This window comes from Aptenodytes patagonicus, chromosome 1 (genome assembly GCF_965638725.1).
Source record: "Aptenodytes patagonicus chromosome 1, bAptPat1.pri.cur, whole genome shotgun sequence".
NCBI lineage: Eukaryota > Metazoa > Chordata > Aves > Sphenisciformes > Spheniscidae > Aptenodytes > Aptenodytes patagonicus.
The window spans coordinates 167303591-167325001 of NC_134949.1; the positions used below are offsets into that span (position 1 = coordinate 167303591).

Here is a 21411-nt window from a genome sequence, read left to right on the forward strand (position 1 = left end):
CTCAGCTATGGGGCCCTGCCTCTCTGTGTTGCTGGTAGTAATCTGAAGCTTGGTGCACCTCAGCAAAGCAATTAAAAAAAAAGAAACCACAAAAAAAACCCCAACAACCCACAAAAAACAAACCAACAAAACACCCAACCCCAAACAAAACAAAACGCCCAAACAACAGAAAACAAAACACAGCCTGAAAATGAACAAAGCTGTCATGCTTGTCAGTTATTTGTGATCTTCAGTGACCAGCTACCACCCTGATGTGGTTTCTTTCTCCTCATCAGAGGATGCTGGCTGTGAGTACTGCATGTGGTATCTCATTCTGGGTTCCTTTTTGAAGGCAGGAGATCTGGAGGTGTCCTTTGTTGTAATGTTTCCACTACTGTCTACTTCTATCATCTTGTCCTCAAGCTGTGACTTCCCAGTTTAGACTAAGAAAGGGTTAGTTATTACTGGGAAAAGAAAAGGCAGTTGTGTCTTCCTGTTACCTATGCTTTGTATGCAAGATCTCACTCTTGAGCATCCTGAATGTAGTGAAAAGAGAACACAAGCAGCAGCCAAAGAAAAGTGCAGAAGCCTTCCTACTGCTGTGGTTGTACCTCAGCTGTTCTACACACACACAGACCTCTTGATTTCCTTTTGTTGAGACCTGAGTTACTCTCAGGAGGATGCCCTAACATACCTATAAGCCATCGCTAAATGTGGAACTAGAACAATGATTATTTCCTTTATGTTTTCCCTTGCAAGACTCAGATTCCTTTTTAAAGAAAAACCTTTCCTCAATGCTGATGGCAACTCTTGAGCTGTAGTTCCTGACACCTGTTGAAAGTCCACTTCAGAAAGTTCTGAAAGGCTGCTTTAGTGCTTGGACATCTCCGAAGAACTTCACTGCCACTTTGTTCCCTCCAGAATGTCTGGTACTACACTGAACTCAAAATCGTCTTGATCTATTAATTCTGCTTTCCAGGGATCATGCTTATTCCATGTGACACAATCCCCTGTGCTATACTTAAGTAGGGCCAAAAGTGTATGCATGCCCACATTATATCCCAGAAAGTGGCACAAACTTTCCATTTGTTCAAGCTAAGCTTTCTTCATTACTGGCAGTAATGGCATAAAGGCAGACTATAGGTCCAGCATTCAGAGACGACTCTTAAATTAATTGAAAAATTTGTAGAGAAATATGTAGAAAAATATTTCACTGTTCTTTAGTTCTGCGTAAACAACTCAAACTCTTTGGTCCAAAGCACTCGTAAACCCAGTCAGCTTCCAACTGGAGTATTTTTTTTCACCAGTCGTCCATCCCCCGTCCCCCGTATGTCCCCTTCCCCGGCCCCGAGAAATGACTTTGATTCCATCCTTCTTAAGAGGATGCTGCAAAGCAGCTCTTGACAACAGCTGTAGTGATAAATGTGGAGAGAAACTTGTAAATGCAGACATCCAACCTGCTGGGACAAGTCCGGTCCCTGGAAGAAGGCCATGCCTTTATTCACCCTTACTACTAGTAACATAACACTTTTTCCAAGGAAGCCCACACCGGTTTTGAATGTTCTTTAGTGAGTTCTGAGAAAGAAAGCATTTTACCAGCCATACTCAGTGTATTATACCAGCTCCTACATAAGCGAAGCACTGAGATGTTCCCTCTCAGCTCTCAGTTCCTGGCTAATCATGGGATCCTTTGCTTCAGGGGAGAGATGAGAGAGTGCTCAGGGTACTCTGTTAATAGAGTTGACAGGATGAAAATGTTTTCTAACAGTGCTTGCACAAGTGCACCTGCAGTGTATACGTATAAGCTATTGGTGTACAAGTATGTATACTAAAGTGAGTATGTATAAGCAGCACATCTTGACACCGAACAGCTACAGGTAAATAGTGCATCTTTCTTGGGATACTTTGTCGTAATTTTTGAATGTGAGCACGCTGAAAAGGATATGTGAATGATTGAAGGCTTGTGAAGATGAATGACATCCTGATAACTATTGCAAAGACTAACATCAGGATGAAAAATGTCTTCAGGATGTGAGGGTGTATAATGAAAGTCAAATCCTGACATTGTGAACACTGGCGGTCACTTCCTAACAAGCTTTTGCATTGTATTGTTTATAGAAATATTTATGAATATCTTTATTAATATACCTCTTCCTGTTTTTTTTTCAGTTGAAAGAGAAGAGTGAAGTGTGTGGCGGTAACACAGATTCCATAGAAGAACTGAGAAAGGCTATTTATTTAGCTGAAGAGGCTTGTCCGGGCATTGCAGATAACATGGTGTCACGCCTTGTGCAGAGGCTTCAGAGGTAACAAAACTATTTCACTAAGGGTTACAGAAAATTGCAGATCTGATTCTACAAATATTTGACTAGTGTTAAATTGAAAGAATTAATTTCTGTTTATAATAGAGGAAAAAAACCACTTGTGCCTATAGTTTGTACAATTGTGTTTGCTTAGTAGAAAAAAAACTAATCATATCAGCAGTTCTAATTTCTGGCTTCAGGTGATAGCCCATATGTACGTTCATCCTGTTGGTGTGCATCTTGTGTGTCAGATGAGGCTGGACAGCCTCTTCCCTTTGTGGTTCCTATAAGGGACATTCACGCTTTCTCAGTGTCTGGGTGTATGTTGCAGAGGATGCCCTGTGTCACTCTCAATTTCTTTTACCCACTTCGATAAATGGACTGTTCAGTTAATTTGTGTTTCTTTCAGTCACAGAGTAAGTGGTTCCTTGTTTGTTCATTTAAGATAGTCTGTATGGCCTTTTGGTGGTACCTCCAAAACCAACTTTTTGTATTACTTCAAAAGGCCAAATTTCATAAGAGATTTTCTAACTGCTTAGGTCAGGAATATGTTCTTAACGAACACTCAATTTGCTGTTCTTTTAAATGCTACACAGGAAAAGATCAGGGGCATAAATTTCAGAATTACTGCTTGAAGAGACTTTAAATACAACCTTGAATCCAGGAGTCCACAGCTGTTGTGAATCTACACCATCCAGGTTGGATTGCTTGGTACTAGAAAAAACTCACGGCAATGATTAATCATGGACTGCTACCTTGAAAAAGATCCCTCTGAGCAGGTGCCTCCCTTGTACTGTCTCTAACCACAGCTTGGTAAAGTTTAAGAATTCAAACCTCTGAAGTTAAAGCAGAGAATTGCCAGGCTGACACTGTCATTCAGTAAAAACCACTGCCAAGAAATCTGCAAGCAGTCGTGTTTCTTGCTTTCTGGGCTGTTAAGCATGAAGCCCAGTGAGCATCTCTAGTGCTAAAAGGTCACTCCTTGATGCCAGATGTCCTGATTCTCCTTTCAGTTGATCCTGGCAGGCTTGAAAGAGTTTCTGGAGATTCCATCTCAGTTTGTTTCCATTAGGGGTTCCAAAACTGATCCCAGTCTTTCATCAGTCCAATGTCAAGTCCAATCAGTGTCAAGCTTCTGTCAGCCTGGTAGAGGGCCTTCCTGGAACTGGGAACCTCAAAGACGGCTGCTGCTGCTATTGAAGCTGAAGGTGACCGTGTAGAGACAGGCTTTCCACTGGGTGCTTCTTTTGCGGATGCTGGAGATGATCTTACTTGTTCCTATCATGACAGCAACAGTCATCATTTTTGTCCTAGGAGATAGATTTCAGTACCCTTTATATACCTATTTAGCATTTTGTTTTCCTTGTTTGCTTCCTTGGACTACTGCTGTTTTTCTCGGTCATAATGTCTCATAACAGTGGAGGCAGGCACTTCATTTTCTTTGAAGGAGAGAGAGAAATATTCATAGAGAATGTTTGTTGATGAGTCACATCTGGGTGAACTTTCTCTTACTCCAGGGATGATATTCAGCTAGTGTGTGATCATGACTAGCACTCCTTCCAGAAAGTGAGTGAAAGAAATGAATGGCAGGATCCCCCCCCTAAAAAGGAGTTTGAACCCTTCCATAGCTTAGTAGGTATCCCTCATGGATAAAGCTGTTTTTGGAGCGGGTCAGCTTCTGCAAAGATAGTTCCTTCTTGTTTGAATACTACAAGAAATATGCAAAAAAATTACATCATTAAGTCATTTATTGTATCCACTTGCAATATCCTCTCGATTTGATAGCTAACTACTGAAGATGGCTCTTTAACAACATGTTTCTAATGAGATTTTCATTCCCCTTATGATTGGTTAAAACTGGATTTCCCAAGTTTGTCTGAATGTATTAGTTGGGACCCTCGGAAGATCTGCCCAATAACTTGAGTGATTCCATTTGCCTTCCCCTTCCAGTTCTGATCTCTGATGTTTTATCAAGTTTATTGAAAGCTTAACGTGATTAAAATGTGTGCTGCTTTCTTTGGATGATTCTTAAGAATCTGCTTAGACCAAGAAATAGAGGTTTCCTGCCCCAGTAACATTTTGGAAAGATTACGATGTAAACTTGCTAAGTAGGAAAGTTGGAATCATAAACTGTTGCCCCCAGAATGCTGGATTCTTACATCATCATATACTTCTCAGTACACGCTTGAGCAGGGGTTGTTGCTATTCATTAGAAAAGCAGTGGTGTTCTAATAGGGTGTATTTTACATGTCGTTCAGCTCTTTGGCTTTTGTCTTCAAAGCGTGACAGCAGTGGTGGGTGTCATTCTGCAGGGAAAAAGGCTGGAACTTCAATAGCATAAAATGGAATAACTTTTAGTTGCTGCTTGTTGTGGAACACTGTTCCGAAGGTCACAAGGATAACTATTTCTCTTCCTTTTCAGATACTCACTGGCTGGAGGAAGTACTGCATCCTACTGACTTTTCTAAGACAACAGAGATCCCACGGTGTCTGCATTGAAGGCGCGCACCCTGATGTTGTTCTGCCCCTCAAGTCGCTGGGATGTCCTTTGGCGGAAGGACATCCCTACATGTGCAAGAATGAAAACGAAGTCTCTCGGATGGAGGCAGTCTTTTTCAGCTCCTTAAAGCTATAAATTTTTTTTTAATGATAATGCACATATTCCAGGGAGGTGTCTTTTTGTAAAACCTGAAATGTATATTTAGGTTTGTGATAGAGAAATTGAAGATATTGAGAAACCTCAGGTATCTTGCTTTAAGAATTCCACTGGGCGATGGCGTACGTTTGTTGGAAGTGTGTACAGATATGTATATAATGTCTTTTTTAACTGAAAGCCTTTCAACGTGCATAACGAATCACTGTGTACAAAATGGTAAAGTGCTTCTGTAGATAATGTTAGTGGGGTAAATATTTGACAGGCCATAACTGAGTATTGCCTTGCCTTTCTTACATGTAAATTTTGAATTATGTGACAAGTGAATCTTGGTTTGATTTTTGTACGTGAAGGATTTGCCATTGAAAGAGTTAAGCCTGTACTATGGAACCTTCTGTTCGTACCTCAGCAAAGACACAATTTTATTCTGTTTCTCCAGTATTTCTTCCTTTTTACCTGTATTCTGAGCGTGACTTTCTAATGATGGTACTACTTCTGGTTGTTTTAAATTTAACACACCTCGTCTCTCAAAGCTTTAAATTTTAAATCACTGTTTTTCCTAAAGCATGAGCTCTTTCACGGTTTCAGTTTTAAATTGTGCCAATGCAAATTCTGAACCATACGTATTGCTCTATTTTAGTAGACGCTATTTGTGAAGCTTGTAGTGAGATTCAGGTACGATCTTTTTTTTTCACCTAAACATGTTTGAATGCTCACACAAATAAATCTTTATTACCTACATTCATTCTGAAATATCTCATTAAGACGTTGGCTCTGAGGCAGTGGCAAATATTTCTTCATCACGCCTATTTTTATCATTAGAACGAATGTCTTGCAGCGTAAAAGAAAAATTATCCATATATTCAATATTTGGTCTTGCTGCCTAAATCTCTGCACCTCTTTACCGAAAGTGATAGGCGTTAGGCAGAAAGACTGCACAACTGAGCCTGAGTGATGTATGCTGTGTCCTATTACTTGTCTCCCCAGAAAAAAGTTACTTCTTGAAAATTCTGAATTTTGAAATTTCCACTGTTCCTGTGAGTGCTCCAAGATACCTGACTTATGCTTTTATAGTTCTTGGAAACAGTAATGTTAGTTGCACACACAGTTGGTTAGGCGGCATTTTTTTTCCCCACAGTATTACCCTGAGGTTTACCTCGGTTTGTCTCACCAAGGCTACCTATATTCAGGTGCTTCTTATTCTGGTAGCTAAGGGAGCATTTTTGCCTTGTTTTTAATGAAGAAACTGATGATTTTATGTTTTGCATAACATTGAGGTAACTTACCTGTTTGTTTAAAAAAAAAAAAACAAAACAGATACGACTTTTGGAAGGTAAAGGATTAAAATTTTGAAAGTATAGGCATATCTACCTGGCTTGGTACAAAAAGACCCAGGTTCTCTAACCGTTCTGGAAGCAGGTGAGGTGTCCTTGCAGGACTTCACATCACCATGGCAGCCCTTATTCTATGCATATTAATAGCCTTAATTATTATTAATCAAATAATTTAACAGTTAGAGGACACCGTCAGGCTAACAGAGCTATAAAACTTCTGGCCAGGTTGAAACAACAGTTGAAAGAAACGGGTATATGTGCGCTCATTCTTGTAGCCATATTCTCAGACGCGCCACGTTTGCCAGCGTAACGAGGTACTGCTTTTCCTTTATGGCTAAGTGAGTGTAAGGTAGATTGAACCACGCGTAAGTTTGAGCAACGGTTTGTAACTCCTCTTTGATTAATATCTTTAACTGTGGTGTTTTGGGTGCTCTTGCACATTAAGGATAGGCTTGCCCTTGAGGAAACAGATTTAGCTCTGCTATTGTGAACTGCACATCTGAGCACCATGCAGTGGGGAATTTACCTGTTGACATCTCAACAGTAGAACGTTCAGCCGTTCAATAAATACGTGCTGTTACAGTATACGGAAACAAACAGATGTGTTTGCATTTGAAATATAAATAGATTAGTGGAAGCTTTTCCCCAGTCATCTTAACGTAAGGACTCGAAATTAAAGCGAGCTTACTTGGAGATGCACAGAACTCAGAGAGTTAGCCAGGAAGTTAAATCTACGGTGCTGGCTGGAATCTCAAGAATTTCTCAATCAGAAAATTAAGTGAATGAAATTCTAAGGTATGCTATTTTTGAACAATCATTTAAAAAGTTACAGATGCATTTTTTTGAGTTGCATTTTAGTTGCGTTCCAGGACTGTATGTTGAGGAAATACTTCTCTGAGTAGACCATCGCAGAATTTGCTTGGTGAATGTGTCCTTTGGTTTAGGAGCTTAAGATGAGTCAGACCTGCAGCGAGGGCCATTGGCCAAAAGGCTAGGACATTTAGAAAAAGACAAGACCTCATTTATGGTAGAGATGTGTATTTTTATAGGTAATATATAGATTATTTAAATATAGACTATCTTAAACTGCGATTCACTGAAAAAAGCGTGCTGTATCTTGAATGTAAAGTTACAATCATTTGCTATTGAAAAGTATTGATGCTTTAAAAATCGGAACTATATTGGTAACAGAAGAAGAGCTTCGTTTGAAAGAAGCATGGCCTCAGTTTCTGAAAGAAAAAGAAGTGTATCGATTATTTTTGAGAGGTGGTTTCATGCTGAAAACATTTCTGTGTTATAACGTTGCACTGATGATTTTTCTGTGCAGGTAGTGCTGCTTCACTCAGTCTTGAGTATGCTAAGTGACAAGCTATCCCTGTTTATGCAAACGTTTAAATTAGTGGAACTGCTTATTTGTCAGGGATTTCAAGATTGGGCAGTAAATAAACTCACTGTTTAAAGAAAATAAAATCAGTCATTTGAACCGAAGGCTTGCTTTTTGTAAGTACTAGATGTGTAATCTATTTTTTTAACTTAATTTTCCTTGCAGTTGCACTTTGCCATTGAGCACCAGTTTGCTAAAGGATGGCGGCATGATCACTACAGTACAGAATGCTCGTGGCGTAATAACAAAGCGGTTCTTTCTCTGGAGCGCCGTGGGTCCTTTGCAGCTCCAGACATTTTGTGTATGTCCGTGTGGGTACGGCCAGACGAACCAATTACTGCGGAATGATTTAACTGTGGTGTTCTGCCCTCGCTACGCAGGAGGGGCGGGCGGAGGGGGAAGGTAAGAGTGTGCGCGTTGGCCCTTAACGGCAAAGCAGCTGGCATCTTGCGAGTTCAGGTCCTCCTTTACCCACCGTAACGCCTTCATCTGCCTGCGCTCTCAATGTTCTTGCGAAACATCTCATTTAGCTCTCACTACTTCATGTGGCGTTCCACGTTATTTTTTAAAAGACGTGGTACCTGTTTGTAGTAGTTTTACATTAGCCTTACGTTTAAGGAAACCTATTTTTGCCTTCAAAAATGTCACCACTGGAAGATTATCGGGAGTGCTGGTAAGCACCGGCACAACGCAAGGATCGGTATAACCGCAAATTATTTTTGTAAGTTCCTGGGGAGGAGCTTAAAGTATAGCACAAATCTGCAAGCTTGCTCTTTTTAACTCTATTTTGCGGATGTGCTAGTAATTGCACTGAGCGTATGCGGTAGACAAATTGTATGTAATGGTTTTCTGCCTTCTTTGAAAGCATGGTTACAGAGGACAGTTAAAGCGTGTATCTTGTTTTCTGTAATATTGCTGCCTGTTTATAACCGTGTATTTAAATTTTACTTTTGTCACTCCACACCAACGTAATAAAACTCCTTGTAAACTACACGACCTAGAAATAAAGAAGGAAAAGTTTAATGCAATTTTGCCATATCTGAGTGGTCAGTAAGGTGAGATTCGGGGGTCTCCTCCCAGGAGGAGATGCTCTTGCAGGTCTCTAGCTCGGTTATTGCCCCCGTGCCGGTAATGGTACAGAGAAAGAGTTTAAACTGGTGTTCAGTTTTTAATTGTAATAATCCCAGAATTTGTACAAGAGAAAACTCTTGTTTAAACTCAGACAACTTTCTGAGCAAGAACGTTGAGAGTATTTTTTTCTGTTGGGGAGTTTAATAGGCTTATATCGCACAGATGGCCTAACCATGTGGCAAGTTTAGTTCTTTTCTTGGTTAAGGTGTTTTTATCTACACGTACACGTGATTGATAGTGTCCTGTTTTGGTCGAGTATGTGCAGTTCCGTATTAGTTTGTCCTATAGTAAGACAATGCGCCAGTTCACAGATGGCAACGATTTAAAACCGGCTTTGTGTTCCCCAGCCTGCCAGCCCAGTGAAACCGACGAAGCGCTCGCACCGAGTTCCATTCGCTGAACCCCAAACATCGTGGCCTTAATTACCCATGTAACCGAGTGACAAACTGTGTGACAGCTGCTCTCCTGTAATTATACTTCGTTACTATTTTCTCCTGTTAGAAATGTACGTGTGCCACACTGCCCATTTTTTTTCTTCTGCCAACTTTGCCGTGCCCCCGGCAGAGAGGGGGGATGGTTGTGTGCTGTAGCAACTGGAGTTGCCTATCTGCATGTCTGTAATGATGTTCTCTTTTGAGGGAGAAGACCACGTAATTGGTCCTATGTAGTAAAAAAAAAAAAAAAAAAAAAAAAAAAAAAGCACCAAAATAAGGCTTTTCAGGTCCTGCTTGTTTTTCTGTTTTATTCTTAGCTGATTGATAGAATTGTGGGATATTGCCCCGGGTTTTGTCTCTAAAACAAGTTTTCCTTGTGAGATCTCTTGTCTCTGGTCGGAAACCTTTATCAAGATTTCTGCACTCACGGTGTGTGTTTCCCTACCTGCTAACTTTCTTTCAGTTGGTCATTTTTGGCTGGTTTCAGCTGAATTTACAAAGGGATTGAGGTCTCGACAGCGTTTGTTTGATTAATTAAAATGTTGTGAAAATGGGTAGGCCTGAGTATATTAATAAGTACTCACATCTTAATGAAAGTGAAGTCAGATGGCAGGGACATGAGGGAGCTGCTTAGCCTTGCGGACGCAAAGCCGCAGGAGTCCAGGCTTTGCTGATCCCACTGTGTGTGGTGCGACTTCCTAGGGCAATGAACTTCCGGCGTTGCTTTTATGTGTTCATTATTTGAAGCCGCCAACTGATTATTCATGGCGAGTAACAACAACAACAACAACAACAAGAGTAAATCTCTTGGAGCGACCACTCTGAGGTTATTTTCCCACTGCTGAAACGCGAGAATGGTGTAGTTAGTCACGGCTGCTAACCTGGCACACAGTGGCCCTGCCTGTCTCCAAGCCTCACTTGACTAGCTGGACAGCAGTATGATGTCAATCAATCAGGGTTAAAAATAAGTGGCTATATATTACAGCTTTCTAGTAAACTAGGAATGTTATTCACATGCGTAGACTTCAACTGATTCTAAGATACGACCGTCAAGACAGTCACTTTTGTTCTCTTACCATTATTTCAGTTTTGGGGTAACCGTAGGAATAAAGAACTAGAAAAATGCTGACAAACGACAGCAGTTCAACCGGTTCCATTTAAAAAAAAAAAAAAATTAAAAAAAAAATCACACTGGTAAAGAAGGAAAAAACCCTCTTATTTTAAATCTCTTTTCTGTAGAAAAAAGAGAATACAAAAAGGTGAAAATGCTGACTGATGAATCAGGTGGAGACTCTGGAGCTGCATCCACAGCCTAGCTGGGTCTCTGCTGTCATGATAAATAGAACTGTATCTTGATCTTTGCCTTAGACGTTACAGAAAGATTATTTTCCAACCTTACTTTGTATGAAAATGAAAGATAACTAGAAAAGGTGTTATCTGATTTCAGGAATGAAAATCCTTTCTTTTGAGGGCTCAGAATAAACTACTGCAGCAGATAGCGGTAATAAAGATTGTATCCCACAAGCCCCAGCGATCTAAAATAAAATTCAATTTCAGCTGAATTAAGGGCATGGCCCTCAATATAATTTCCATTAAAAAAACCAAACAATCTTTTCACTGTTCTAGATAACAATTGTAAAGGACAGATGGAGGGACCTAGCTTGTAAGGCTTTCCAGATATTATTTTACAGCTCAGTAACCATTTTTTTGGTGGGTAGGGTCTGCAGCCCTTTACTGCGTAGCAGCATCGCGTGCTGTTGCTTCTTCAGCTTTGTTTCTCCAAGCCTGTAGGCTGAGTTGTTAATCGATGCCGTGTTATTTCCCCTTTTCATCACTGCAAAGATCACTGTTCATGTTCCTGGTCAGCCTTGAAGCACTATAGTTCCTGTACATGGTTGGTCCTGGTTAAATTCACTCGCTTTGGCCCTGCCGAGCAGGGTCACAGGCTTGGATGGGACAAGGCAGCGGGGCCTGCACCTGGGAAAAAGTTCTTCAGATCTTTCTACCTACTTTCTAAGTTTGTCCTTCATCGTGTCATAAACAGATAGAGGCGCTGCTGTAGGGCAGATGCGATTATTGGATCCTTTATTGGATGCAGGGGGGAACATTGTCACCGAGGATGAGGAAAAGGCTGAGGTACTCAATGCTTTCTTTGCCTCAGTCTTTAACAGGCAGACCAGTTATCCTCAGGGTACTCGGCCCCCTGAGCTGGAAGACAGGGACGGCGAGCAGGATGAACCCCCCATAATCCAAGAGGAAGCAGTTAACGACCTGCTACGCCACCTGGATGCTCACAAGTCTATGGGGCCGGACGGGATCCACCCAAGAGTGCTGAGGGAGCTGGCGGAGGAGCTCGCCAAGCCACTCTCCATCATTTATCAGCAGTCCTGGTTAACGGGGGAGGTCCCGGACGACTGGAGGCTTGCCAATGTGACGCCCATCTACAAGAAGGGCCGGAAGGAGGATCCGGGGAACTACAGGCCTGTCAGCCTGACCTCGGTGCCGGGGAAGATTATGGAGCGGTTCATCTTGAGGGCGCTCACAAGGCATGTGCGGGACAACCAGGGGATCCGGCCCAGCCAGCACGGGTTCATGAGAGGCAGGTCCTGCTTGACCAACCTGATCTCCTTCTATGACCAGGTGACCCGCCTAGTGGAGGAGGGAAAGGCTGTGGATGTGGTCTACCTGGACTTCAGCAAGGCCTTTGACACCGTCTCCCACAGCATTCTCCTAGAGAAGCTGGCGGCTCACGGCTTAGACAGGTGGACTCTGCGCTGGGTCAAAAACTGGCTGGACGGCCAGGCCCAGAGAGTTGTGGTGAATGGAGTCAAATCCAGTTGGCGGCCAGTCACGAGCGGTGTTCCCCAGGGCTCAGTACTGGGGCCGGTCTTGTTTAATATCTTTATCCATGATCTGGATGAGGGGATCGAGTGCACCCTCAGTAAGTTTGCAGACGACACCAAGTTGGGCGGGAGTGTTGATCTGCTCGAGGGTAGGAAGGCTCTGCAGAGGGACCTGGACAGGCTGGATCGATGGGCCCAGGCCAACTGTATGAGCTTCAACAAGGCCAAGTGCCGCGTCCTGCACTTGGGCCACAACAACCCCATGCAGCGCTACAGGCTTGGGGAAGAGTGGCTGGAAAGCTGCCTGTCGGAAAAGGACCTGGGGGTGCTGGTTGACAGCCGGCTGAACATGAGCCGGCAGTGTGCCCAGGCGGCCAAGAAGGCCAATGGCATCCTGGCCTGTACCAGAAATAGTGTGGCCAGCAGGAGCAGGGAAGTGATCGTGCCCCTGTACTCGGCACTGGTGAGGCTGCACCTCGAATACTGTGTTCAGTTTTGGGCCCCTCACTACAAGAAGGACGTTGAGGTGCTGGAGCGTGTCCAGAGAAGGGCAACAAGGCTGGTGAGGGGTCTGGAGAACAAGTCCTGTGAGGAGCGGCTGAGGGAACTGGGGTTGTTTAGCCTGGAGAAAAGGAGGCTGAGGGGAGACCTCATCGCTCTCTACAACTACCTGAAAGGAGGTTGTAGCGAGGTGGGTGTCGGTCTCTTCTCCCAAGTAACAAGCGATAGGACGAGAGGAAATGGCCTCAAGTTGCGCCAGGGGAGGTTTAGATTGGACATGAGGAAAAATGTCTTTACTGAAAGAGTGGTTAAACATTGGAAGAGGCTGCCCAGGGAAGTGGTGGAGTCCCCATCCCTGGAGGTATTTAAAAGACGAGTAGATGAGGCACTTAGGGACATGGTTTAGTGGGCATGGTGGTGTTGGGTGGACGGTTGGACTCGATGATCTTAGAGGTCTTTTCCAACCTCAATGATTCTATGATTATATCCGTACCGATATTCGGGGGAAATAGCTAAGGAAAAGAGCAACTGCAACAAGTTCCTGGCCCGGGGGTTTGAAGGTTTCCACCCAGCTGAAGGAAGTATGCTGAAATACTTGTTTCCCCTTCGTCAGGGTGGTTCGGATTCGGCCACGGGGGCTGCTGCTCATGATATGGGGTCAGGAGCCCATCCTATTCTTGGATGGAGATATATATGTATCTTTCTTTGGGGTGGGGGGAATAGAAAGAAGGCTTTACTGTCTTGAAACAGGAACATATAAGATAGCATTGTGAGGTATTTTATTCCCTTTTGTTGTGAGCAAAGCTGTAAGCCATTTTATACAACACGCATAGGCAAGCCATTAACAGAGTGAATAGCTAGATGAAGAAAAAGTGGGGGTAGAATTGGCCCAGCTTCATTTCCCGTATCTCAATTCAGCCCCCCTCTGCCTAGCACTGCGTCTCCTCAAAGGCCTGTAATGGTGAGAGATGTGTTTCCAGCACGTTGAACTTCTGTTCATAGAAGTTTTAGGTCACCCTCACGAGGAAGCGTTTCTTAAAAGGTAAGGAAAAGCATCTAAGCGTGGTGGACTTAGTGCTGCCGACCTTCTGAGTGGGCCAACAGCTTATCCAAAATACAGCGTTGGCTAACGTTAAAGCCAGGTGTACGAAATGGGTATTTCCGCGGCTGGTTGTACTTGTCGCTTGCTGTATGCTGAGCACCGGGGGGAGAGGGAGAGACTGAAATTCCAGCAAGAAACTGAAAGGCACGCTAGGATGTGTAGCAGGCAGGACGAAAACTTGGGGCATCAGTAGTACCCCCAGCTCATAGCAATTTAGTCCGTGCTCGTTACCGAAACAGTCTACCAATTAATCACAACTAGCTGCGGTTCTCACAGCGTACAGGTTTTCTTTCAAGCTTGGAAAACAAACAGCAGAATGTCACCACAGCCTTTAATTTCTTCTTGTACATACCATTCACAGTACATTAACAGCCCAAATAATATTGCACTGGATTATCTTAAAAATTTTTCATCTTGCGAGTAGTATTCACTTTTCAAAGCCAACAGATGAACAATTTGGTGAACTTGCACCAAGAAAATGGTTAGATAAGAATCCTATACTTTATTTATACCACACGGATTTGTAACCCCAAAGGGGAGTGAGAACGAGCTGTAAACTGTTTCCTTGTTAAAGATAGAAAATTAGTAATTCCTTGCTGATTAAATGTAGAAAGACTGGGAAAAAAAATGAAATCTGAAAGTTAATCTCATTCCTGTTAGACTGCTTGCTGTATATATAATTATATTCTATACTGTGACTGTCCATCTACATTTAAAAATCCAGCAGTCTACAGATTAACATGGTAAAAAAAAAATATATATTTTTATGAAAAGAGAAGAAATAGCGTTTGCCTCAGAGGAGAAAGTTTTCAGATTGTGAAGTCGTCTTTTTTTTTTTTTTAGGTGCAATCTTTGAGGCAACAAAATGTCTTTTGGCATTTGGCACTCTAATAAGGACAATATTTTAATACTGGCACAAGCTAAAAACAGCACAGAATGACAAAATACGAGACATGAAGCGAACCGCAGCCACTGGGATGATGGTAAGCTAGTTTGAACATACGGAGAACTTAAACAGTTTTGCTGAGGAATTGTGAAAGTTTCTGCAAAACCATACTTATTTTTTCCTTTTCTTTTACCAAATTGTATGTTTTACTAAACTTGGAGGGAGAAAAGAGTTTCAAACGTCCTCTAGAAAATCAGCAGCTGCTGGACAATCAACACGGCGGCTTGTGCAGCCGTCAATAGGCGTGAGGCTCTTTATGACTCAGAGCTCGAGTGCGTGAGGCAGAGCTGGTGGCACTTCGGATCACTTCCATCCATCTGTGAGGAGGCACAAGGAGAGACACAAGCAAAAGAACGGTCAATTCCTAAGGAAAGGTTTCCGCGCTATTAGCTGTACACAGTTTTATCTTCAGTGCCTACGGGAGCATCTTGCTTGCTACTTTACTCCTAAGTCTATCCGAAGTCAGGAGGCTCGAGATCCAAATGACTGCCAAACGCGCATATGAAAAGAGATTTAGAGGGGATAAACAGGGGGGACGGGACCCAAAATTCATGAACTTAGTAGTGGTTTTACTTGTTCTGCAGACACCAAATCTCTTTTTTTTTTTTCTGGATGGTGCAAGCGATGAGCAGTTGAGACCGACCACTCTTAATTCTAGAGTGAAAAAATGTAATTTAGCTGCAGTTCCTACTTCTTTTTTCCTAGAACCGAGAAAGGGCTTTTGTGTTTTTTCCTCTTCTACTCATTCATTTAATCACCTCTTTCCCACAATTCGCCTCATGTATAGTTTTAGACTGACGTGGCTAAAACTTAATAATAGCTTCCTTCAACAGAGAGGACATTAAGATTTTTGACATGTTAATGCTTCATATAAAAGAGCTAAATTAGTTCCCAGTATGAACAACCTCAAACCACAATTTAGGAGGAGTAGTGCCTGTTTCCCGGCTCTCCACGTATCCGAAATTCAGTGGGAGGTGTAAAAATTACATGCGGAAGTGGCAGAAATACATAGTAAGAACGGCCGCCTTCTGTGAAAAATCAGAATTTTATTTCAGGTGTGGATTTTCCGTGCAGTTGTACTAGAGGGAGTGAAGTTATTCTGCACAGCTACCGAAAAGTCCTGTGACCTGTTTACACGCTTCCTGAAGTCCGAGACACAGAGCTCCCCGTGCAGCCAGCCTGATCAATTCTGACCGGATAATTCCTGCACGTAACGCAGGATTTGTAGCGATTACTATTACAGCTACCACGTTATCAAAACCCACTTGGTTCTAGCATTATCAGGTTTAAAATGTCTTTTAAAATTCTAAAGGCTTCTTTCTCTACTTGTGCTGAACTACTTGCCTGTATTTACTGAATCGATTCACTAAACTGCGCATCTATGAACCTGGTTCGGAAAAAAATCCTGGAATTTTACAAAATTCCCTCTCACGGAAGATGGACTTACCTTTCAAATGTGTATTCACTTTCAGCCCTGAAGTAGTACACGTGGGATTTGAAATGTAGCTTGAACACGTAATCTTTGTGAATGTTTTCAGATTCGGAAGGAATGGTAAGTGAATATCCCAATAAAGGAAGGCTGGCTAAAGGATGATTGTCCTGAAAACAAATGATGGAAAATGCGGTGAGATCAAATGCCCTCAAGTAAAAAGAGCACATAAGTAAAATGGAAGATAGATATACACTCATTTAAAGGTCATGGTCGCGCTTCCACCTGTGCGTGCGTGGGAAAAACACCAGCTTTATACGATGGCAATGATCTTAATTGTCTGGTAGTTTCAGCTCGCCCATTTTACAGACCCTTCTCATAAGGACCTGCTGCAGGCTGATCCTGTCAGTATTTCCTCCTAAGAAAGTTGTCTGAAATCTTGGACTTGCGCTATTTTCAAATTGACAAACATAAAACTCCATGATTTGGCGTCGGCAGAGCACCATGCGCGTTCATCCTAGGCTTGCAAACACCTACTCCTTTAGAAAGGTACCAGCCACCCTGCAGCATTCGTTGCTTAAGTCCTTTCACTTCATGGCACGGCCCGTACGAACAAATCATTTCTTTATCCCGCTTATGTCTAGAATATCCCACAATTCATTCTTTTCTTTTTTTTCGTGCAGAAACTCTATCGTTAAGGATTTCTATAGCGATTGGCATTATTTTGTGCGTACGCCCTGCGTGGACACAGAGATTCAAAAGTGCAACAGATTCTAGACGGGAAAACCCTACTTCTGTAGCGCCATGTTTGCTCAGATGGATTAATCATTGGCCGCCGTTCCCTCTTGTTTGACTTAAGCGTCAGTAACGGTAAATGAAATTTGTAAGTCACTATCGAGTTTTTCATTGTAATAATCTCAGAATTTGTACAAGAGAAAACTCTTGTTTAAACTCGCACCACAATTTCTGAGCAGTAGTGGTATCTGTTGTCCTTTTAGGGACGGCATGCCCTGTGACTGTTGAAGGTTTCAGGAAAGGAGCAGGCGTTCTTCAGCTGACAAGCGAGCAGACTGAGAACGGGCCCTGCTCCCCGTTCCAGCGGCAGTAAAGGCTGCGTAGCCGTGACCAGTGCACCTGCTTATCTCGCCTACAGCATCCGTGACTGACGTCCCCTTTTCTCTCCGCTGCTGCTTTGAGAAAACAGGAGGTCTCCAGCCACACGCACTTGCGCAGTCTGTTACCTGGTGCGATTTATAGAAGAACATACAGAAGTTGGTGAACACCACCCAAAGCTTCTGCCACCCGTTGCTGTTTTTGAATTTTCTCAGGAGATTTCCAGACAGCTGGTTCTGAAACAGATCAAAAGCAGCCAAATCAAACAGTGACAGGTACCTGCGGTTTTACTATCGTAAGAAAAATTATCTGCTTTTATCTGGCTGTATGTGACCCTGTTGTACGTGAAAACGTTTTGGTTGAATGGACATATCTTTCTTCTGCGTTTTTCTACTACTAAGTAGTACTATAGGTAACATTTTTTTTGTTTGTTTGTAGCTGGGTACTTCCAAAAACTTCAAGCTACTACCCTTATTTTTTTTAATGGAGGTGGCTTTCAGTAATGTATTACCAAACATCAGTCAGTCTTGTTACCCTAGTCTGTCTTTGTTGTTTTCAAATGATACTTAAATAGAATAATGGAAACAGAAAGTCTGACATGAATTTGTGATGTAAAGGAAAATTATGACATACTTTAGAACTGCAGATAGAGATTGAGCTCTCAGTACCCAGTGAGTTCACATGGTAACTTTTCAAGGATTTCAAGAGCAAGGACTGCTAACCTTATTCTTAGCTGGATTTTGGATATTTTAACAAAAGGGAGGAGGAAGCCGTAACCAAGTGCAAGTATTTAACAGCTGGCAGAAGAAACTACTCTTCACACAGTGAAGACGTAAAGTCCAGCATCATTGTGCCTTGCAAATGAAGGGGAGTTCTCAGTGAACCATTAATTACTTCCCGTTCCTTGTTGACTGTAAGGGCTCTCACCTGGATCAAAACAGCTGTTTACATCATTCTCTTTCTATAATGCAGAAGCTAATAACTTAATCTGTAAAGCTTAATACTCAAAGTCTGGTGGTCCTGATTCATCTACTACAAATTAAATGTTCTTGAAAATGTTCTGTTTTCACCAGTCCTGGACATACATTAAAGCCTTTGCTTTAAATCATCCCATTCTCTGATATCTGGACTGCTGCCTCCTTGCCCGAAGTTACAGGTGTACTCCTTCATTTTCTGTTACCTCATTACTCTGGAGGGTATCATAAAAGGACAGGCTTTGCATTCGGTACCAGCAGACATATGAAATGGAAACAGGCCGCTGATCACTGATCAGTCCAGCAGGTAGGGAAGTACAGTCACTGACAGAGAGAGGATCTTCTACCACGAGAGAGACAGAAAGGAGGGAGAGACACAAAGAAAATAAACGATAATGCTGAAGTGAGAGCCACCAACAGAATGACGTGAGCATGAGCGTAACCTGCCACGCATGGAACGGCAGTGGAGCTGAAGATGTTTTCACAGAACAACGTATGTCTCCGGGGCGTGTTTGGTCTTCGCTGCTTTGTTTGCATTCGTTTGAGGCACGGGGGAGGAACAAAAATAAGGAACAATGAGCACTGATCTCAGACCAAAAGATTTGCCTAACTAAATGTTTTAATCGTTAGAATTAGTCGGTGGTTTAAGTGTTACATCTTTTTACAATAAGTCCTCTGCTTTAGGGAAAAGTAGGAGACCTTGTTCCGTGCTGAACTATTCCTCCCTTGCAGGATGTAAGGGTATAAAGAGGAGAAAATCCACTTGCATGGGACCAAAAAGAAGCTCCACAATCAGAGTGTTCTAGTACAGAATAATTTTCTTTGCCACATTTCAGCAACTCACCTTCTGTTTAAAAACAGGGGCAGTTACACAAACTACAAATACGGTCTGTCCTTGCACCTCTACGTTCTGTGTCAGTGCGTCTTCTCTAGAGGAACGGTGGCGTGATGTCTGAGGGCTGCCTTGTGAGCAGAAGCCGACTCAGCTTTAAAATTCCTTTCGCTCTTTTCTTTAAGCATAAATTTCCATTTGGTAAGGACTGTGATAAAGTACTCGGAGCCCCCTGGAGCCTCTCTTGGGTGAAGGAAGAACACCTAAGCAGGCTTACCGCCTCATCCTAAAACCTACACTGAACTAGGAGTCTTTCATTTTAATCTTTGAATAGTCAATGTCTGCCTCGCGTCTGTTGAGTACAGAATTAACGAATGTGTATCAAATTGGCTTAGCTGTGATCGGGGGCAAAAAAGGATTTTTATTTTGAGGTGGAAAACGCAAATAAAGAAAAAGCAGATGAGACTGAGCAATGAGACAAGGTTCCAGAAAAGATGGCTAGGTAAAGAAAGTAAGTTAGTAATACACATAATTAAAACTCTGGCTGCAGCAGCTAAAGACAATATCCTTTCAGCTCGAGCAACGACTTAATGCCTCTGCAACTGAAAGCATTAAGACAGTTTGACCTGCTTTAAATTTTCAAGGGCATCAGCATTTTTTCGGACAGTTACTTCTACGAAAATTACTGCTCTAACTGATTTTACAAAGATGCACTGAAGGAGTGGGTACGTGTGTCTTGACTGATGGTTTATGCCATCATTTGGAGTCAGTTAAATAGGTGTGCCTGAAACTGCCCCAGAAGGAGACAACGGAATAGTGCACTTATTAAGGAGGAGCAAAAAGGAAATTGTCATTCAAAAGCGAGTCTGGAGCTGCAGTTCAGATCGTTCTGAGGCAGATACCTCCACAGCAATACTAAAGTCGATCATTGAAACACTGGTATTTCTGTGCCAGCAGACGTGCACCGTAGTGTTGCCACGGTGTGGTGACTGACGTTCGAGTGAGGTGCGGGATGCACTGAGGTCGTCCTCAGATTCCTGGTCTACAGTAGTTTCATCAGGAGACTCTATGAAATGCAGGGAAAAAGCATCTTTCTTCCTCTATGCAACAACATATATAATTGGAAAAATTAAACAATCAATTCTGTCCACGATATTGTGAACTAATTTTAAAACACACTTTTAGAAATAATTTTGTGCAGATGTTAAGAGGATTTTTTTTTTTTAACGTGTTTCTGCAAGTGTTAGAATCAAAGACAGACTACCGTGCTTTGTTGGTGCTTTTAATACCTTCCAAGGACAGGCACTGCCCAAATCTTGTTAAATAGTTCCTGGAATCATTATGCTTAAGTCACTTCTCTATTCAGTGAAACTTTCTGCTAACATCAACAAGAACATTAAAATGGCATATATATAAATATACATGTGTGTATATATATAAAAATCAACTTCAAATGTATCAGTTTGACCTGTGGCCAGCATTTTTCACCACTTTGCTTAGAAGCGATCACCAATCATACTGAGGAAAGTGAATAAAACCTACTCTCTAGCATTTACTTACTATTGTCGGGTGGGCTGCTAGCCAGTAACTCTGGGGCAGGGCCACTGCTTTTCTCTGCCAGGTCTATCGCCATCTGAATGTCCTCAGTCCATTTGTCCATTTCAGCACGGGTACTAACAACGAAAATTCAGGTTTTATTCACCTTCATACAGACTGAAAGCAAACTCTAAGAAATAGTCACAAGCTGAGCTTACTTTTAATTTAAATAAACAAATTCAGACACAAGATGCTAGGGTTTTTTCCCAATAACTTAGTTTTGGTTCTGACTTGCACAATTGCCACTCCATTTTGCCCCATTCACTTTTTTTTTTTTTTTTTTTAACAAGTGGCTTTCACAAAAGAATATACCTTTGAAATTGGGTTAGGAGCAAATCCAAACAAAATGATGCCTCCCTGCTTTTCTATCTGTCCCACTGTGAAAGCTGCAGAGAAATACAGTTTACACATGTATGTTGTCTCCACTGAATTACCTTGCAGCAACAACGATGGACTGGTGTTGACCTCGTAGTGTTAGACAATGAGGAACCCCCCATTCCTCTTCACTTTCTTCTATCTGAGAGATAAAAGCCCAAATGCAGTCAGATTGCAGAAAGTACATATTTCTTCAGGTAAAAGAGTGAACTGAACGAGCTCTTACCACTGGGGAACAGAAAACTAAGAGAAGCGTTCACAACAACAATTTCGAGCTAGGTATTGAGAAAAAATGGTGGCTTGCAATTTGGAGAAACAGTAAGTTCTGCAATAACCTCTTAAACCAAAAGCATGGCTTTGTCTGCTTTGTATCAAAAAAAAAGAGGAAAATAGTGGTATTTTTATCAGAGTGATTCGTCATACAAAAGGATATGTTGAAGGCTGGGAGTGCTCTGGACACTGCAGCATAGCACAGTTCTGTT

General features: G+C 42.2%; 2 protein-coding genes across 10 annotated transcripts in view; one reads left to right on the plus strand and one right to left on the minus strand.

Annotated features, from left to right (window-relative positions):
• Positions 1–8681, plus strand: part of STK24 (serine/threonine kinase 24) — a 63311-nt gene extending 54630 nt beyond the window's left edge. For all 5 annotated transcript variants that reach the window (XM_076361882.1, XM_076361855.1, XM_076361891.1 and 2 more), the window contains 2 exons: positions 2149–2285; positions 4705–8681. In XM_076361882.1, the coding sequence (XP_076217997.1) occupies positions 2149–2285; positions 4705–4741 (174 nt within the window). In that variant the 3' untranslated portion in view covers positions 4742–8681. The remainder of the gene's footprint in view (positions 1–2148; positions 2286–4704) is intronic.
• A 5297-nt stretch (positions 8682–13978) lies between these two features.
• FARP1 (FERM, ARH/RhoGEF and pleckstrin domain protein 1) overlaps positions 13979–21411 on the minus strand; it is a 215737-nt gene continuing 208304 nt past the window's right edge. For all 5 annotated transcript variants that reach the window (XM_076361931.1, XM_076361921.1, XM_076361913.1 and 2 more), the window contains 6 exons: positions 20989–21071; positions 20519–20631; positions 19861–20024; positions 17281–17388; positions 16058–16209; positions 13979–14927 (listed from right to left, as the gene is read on the minus strand). In XM_076361931.1, the coding sequence (XP_076218046.1) occupies positions 14846–14927; positions 16058–16209; positions 17281–17388; positions 19861–20024; positions 20519–20631; positions 20989–21071 (702 nt within the window). In that variant the 3' untranslated portion in view covers positions 13979–14845. The remainder of the gene's footprint in view (positions 14928–16057; positions 16210–17280; positions 17389–19860; positions 20025–20518; positions 20632–20988; positions 21072–21411) is intronic.